The sequence below is a fragment of the Neopelma chrysocephalum genome, unplaced genomic scaffold (assembly GCF_003984885.1).
Source record: "Neopelma chrysocephalum unplaced genomic scaffold, ASM398488v2 Primary Assembly neopelma1_97140, whole genome shotgun sequence".
NCBI lineage: Eukaryota > Metazoa > Chordata > Aves > Passeriformes > Pipridae > Neopelma > Neopelma chrysocephalum.
Genome location: NW_020925781.1, coordinates 14,557 through 17,647, shown reverse-complemented (window position 1 = coordinate 17,647; position 3,091 = coordinate 14,557). Strand labels below are relative to the sequence as shown.

At 61.0% G+C, this 3,091-nt stretch overlaps 1 protein-coding gene across 1 annotated transcript in view; it reads right to left on the bottom strand.

The window, feature by feature from the left end:
* Positions 1–256: 256 nt before the first annotated feature.
* The window catches only part of LOC113961402 (otoferlin-like), a gene marked incomplete at its 5' end in the record, with an annotated part of 16,868 nt that continues 14,033 nt past the window's right edge, over positions 257–3,091 (bottom strand). The window contains 3 exons of the mRNA XM_027671716.1: positions 257–668; positions 1,698–1,798; positions 1,915–2,093. Of these exons, the coding sequence (XP_027527517.1) occupies positions 488–668; positions 1,698–1,798; positions 1,915–2,093 (461 nt within the window). The remainder of the gene's footprint in view (positions 669–1,697; positions 1,799–1,914; positions 2,094–3,091) is intronic.

The window sequence follows — 3,091 nt, the reverse complement described above, 5'->3', positions numbered from 1 at the left end:
ATCCAAGCCCTGGTGAGGGATGCACAGCCTCGGGATCAATCCCATCCCCAGCCCCAGTGAGGGATGCACAGCCTCGAGATCAATCCCATCTCCAGCCTTGGGATCAATCCCATTCCAGCCCCACTGAGGGATGCACAGCCTCGGGATCAATCCCATCCCCAGCCTCGGGATCAATCCCATTCCAGCCCCACTGAGGGATGCACAGCCTCGGGATCCATCCCATCCCCAGCCTCGGGATCAATCCCATCTCCAGCCTCGGGATCAATCCCATCCCCAGCCTCAGGATTGATCCCACCCTCCATCCCCGCTCCCATGGGACCAGACCCTGAAGGGGGGGACCAGAGGAGCAATCCAGGAGCAGTCCAGGAGGAATCCAGGAGCAGCAGCAGCAGGGAGGAGATGCCCCTGAGCTGCCGAGGGCTGTGGGGAGGAGAAGGACGGACGTGGAGCCAGGGAAAGGCCGGGATATGGGAGAGGCTCCCATCCTTCAGGCCCCCAGCAGCTTCTTGACCATGTAGCCCGGCATGCTGTAGAGGAACAGGGCCACCATGACCAGGAGCAGCAGGGCCAGCACGATCTTGATGATGAGCCACTTGTAGCGTGTGCAGATGAGGTATTTGATGGACTTGAGCGGGTTCAGGAACCAGATAAAGGATGTGTCTGGGCGGCTGTGGGGCGAGAGAGTTGTTATTCCGGCACCAGAGTTATTCCTGCACTTCCCTGGTTCCATAAAAATCCCTCTGAATGGATTCTGAGTGTTCCTCTGTCCCAGAATGGGTTGGGTGGGAAGGGACCTTAAAGCTCATCCAGTTCCAACCCCGACACCTCCCGCTATCCCAGGTGGCTCCAACCTGGCCTTGGACACTGCCAGGGATCCAGGGGCAGCCACAGCTTCTCTGGGAATTCCAGCCCAGCCCCTCCCCACCCTCCCAGCCAGGAATCCCTTCCCAATCTCCCCCCCAAATCTCCCCTTTCCCAGTGGGATCCATTCCCTGGGTCCTGTCATTCCAGGCCCTGATCCCCAGTCCCTCTCCAGCTCTTCTGGAGCCCCTTTAGGCTCTGGAAGGGGCTCCAAGCTCTCCCTGGAGCTCAGTGTTTTCCTTTAGTCCCTTGGAGCTGCATCCCACAGGATTTGTCTTCCAAGAATCTGAGAAGCCCAGTCTGGAGCCATCCCAGCTCCATGGAACCATAGAATTCCAGCCTGGTTTGGGGGGGAAGGGACCTCAAATCCCATCCCATTCCATGTTCAGGGACATCTCCCGCTATCCCAGGGAATCCAACCCGGCCTTGGACACTCCCAGGGATCCAGGGGCAGCCACAGCTTCTCTGGGCAACCTGTGCCAGGGTCTTTCCACCCTCGCAGGGAAGGAATTCCTTCCCAATGTCCCATCTCTCCCTGCCCTCTGGCAGTGGGATCCATTCCCTGTGTCCTGTCCCTCCATCCCTTGTCCCCAGTCCCTCTCCAGCTCTCCTGGAGCCCCTTTAGGCTCTGGAAGGGGCTCCAAGCTCTCCCTGGATCCTTCCCTTCTCCAGCTGAGCACCCCCAGCTCTCCCAGCCTGGCTCCAGCCCTGGCAGCATCTGCGGGGCCTCCTCTGGCCTCATTCCCACAGCCCCAGAGCTGGATGCAGCACTCCAGGCGGGAGCAGAATCCCAGAATCCCAGGTAGCTGCTGCAGAGAGGGGGCTCTCCCACTTACTTGGGTTTCTCCAGGGGATCAGGCTCGTTCCGAGCCAGCCCAGCGGGGGATTTCTCGGCCTCCTCAGCCGTCAGGAGGTGCAGCTCAGCCTCCACTTTGCCCTGCAGGGAGCACAGAGCCCTGCTGGGGCCTGGCACACGATGCCAGGGCGTGGAGATGGAGGGATTTCCCGGGGGGGATGGAAGGTGCCTGCAAGGAGTGACCTCCCCGCCCTCACCGTGACCTCCAGCTCGTCGTTCTCGTCCCTGGCCACGAAGGGCCACCAGCCCTTGACCCGCTTCTGCTTGAAGATGGAGATCATGGGCAGCTCTGCCTCCTTGGTCACCATCTCCAGGCTGCACTGCTTGGACGTCTTGGCCCCCCGGGGGAAGCGGTTCAGGTCCAGCTCGATGGCCCCTGGCAGGAGAAACAGGGGTTGGCACCCCCAAAATGCTGCAGAGGGGCTGGACCGGCAGGTCCCGCCCCGGGGGAGAAGCTCTGAAGCAGCTCTGGGAAGTAAAGAGCTGCTGGTGCTACGGTGGAGAGGAGGGATCACAGAATCCTGGGATCATCTGGGTTGGAAAAGCCCTCCCAGCTCGTGGATCCCCCCTGTGCCCGATGCCCACCTTGTCACTGAGTGCCACAGCCAGGCCTTCCTGGGACACCTCCAGGGCTGGGCACTCCAAACCTCCCTGGGCAGCCCCTGCCAGTGCCTGACCACCCTTTCCAGCAGGAAATTCCTCCTCCTGTCCAACCTGATCCCCTGGGCACAGCTGGGATTGTGTCCAGCCGCTGCCACCAACACCCCCAGGGCCTTTCCCAGCTTTCCAGCCCCTCTGTCCCAGCCTGGAGCATTCCAGGGGGTTGTGGTGACCCAAGGGGAGGACCTGGCACTTGGCCTGGTTGATCCTCACACCACTGACTTCTTCCCATGGATCCAGCCGGGCCACATCCCTTGGCATGGCCTGATCCTGCCCTTCCACTGTTCTTCCCATGGATCCAGCCTGGCCAGATCCCTCAATAAGACCCTTCCTGCTCTTCCCATGGATCCAGCCTGGTCACATCCCTCTGCAGAGCCTTCCTGCCCTGTCACTGCTCTTTCCATGGATCCAGCCTGGCCACATCCCTCAACAGGGGCCTTCCTGCTCTTCCCATGGATCCAGCCTGTCCAGATCCTTCAATAGGGGCCTTCCTGCCCTGCCACTGCTCTTCCCATGGATCCAACCTGGCCAGATCCCCACTGCTCTTCCCACGGATCCAGCCCGTCCACATCCCTCAGTAAGGCCCTTCCTGCCTTTCCCATGGATCCAGCCTGTCCATATCCCCACTGCTCTCTCCATGGATCCAGCCTGTCCACATCCCTCAATAAGGCCCTTCCTGCCCTTCCCATGGATCCAGCCCATCCACATCCCTCA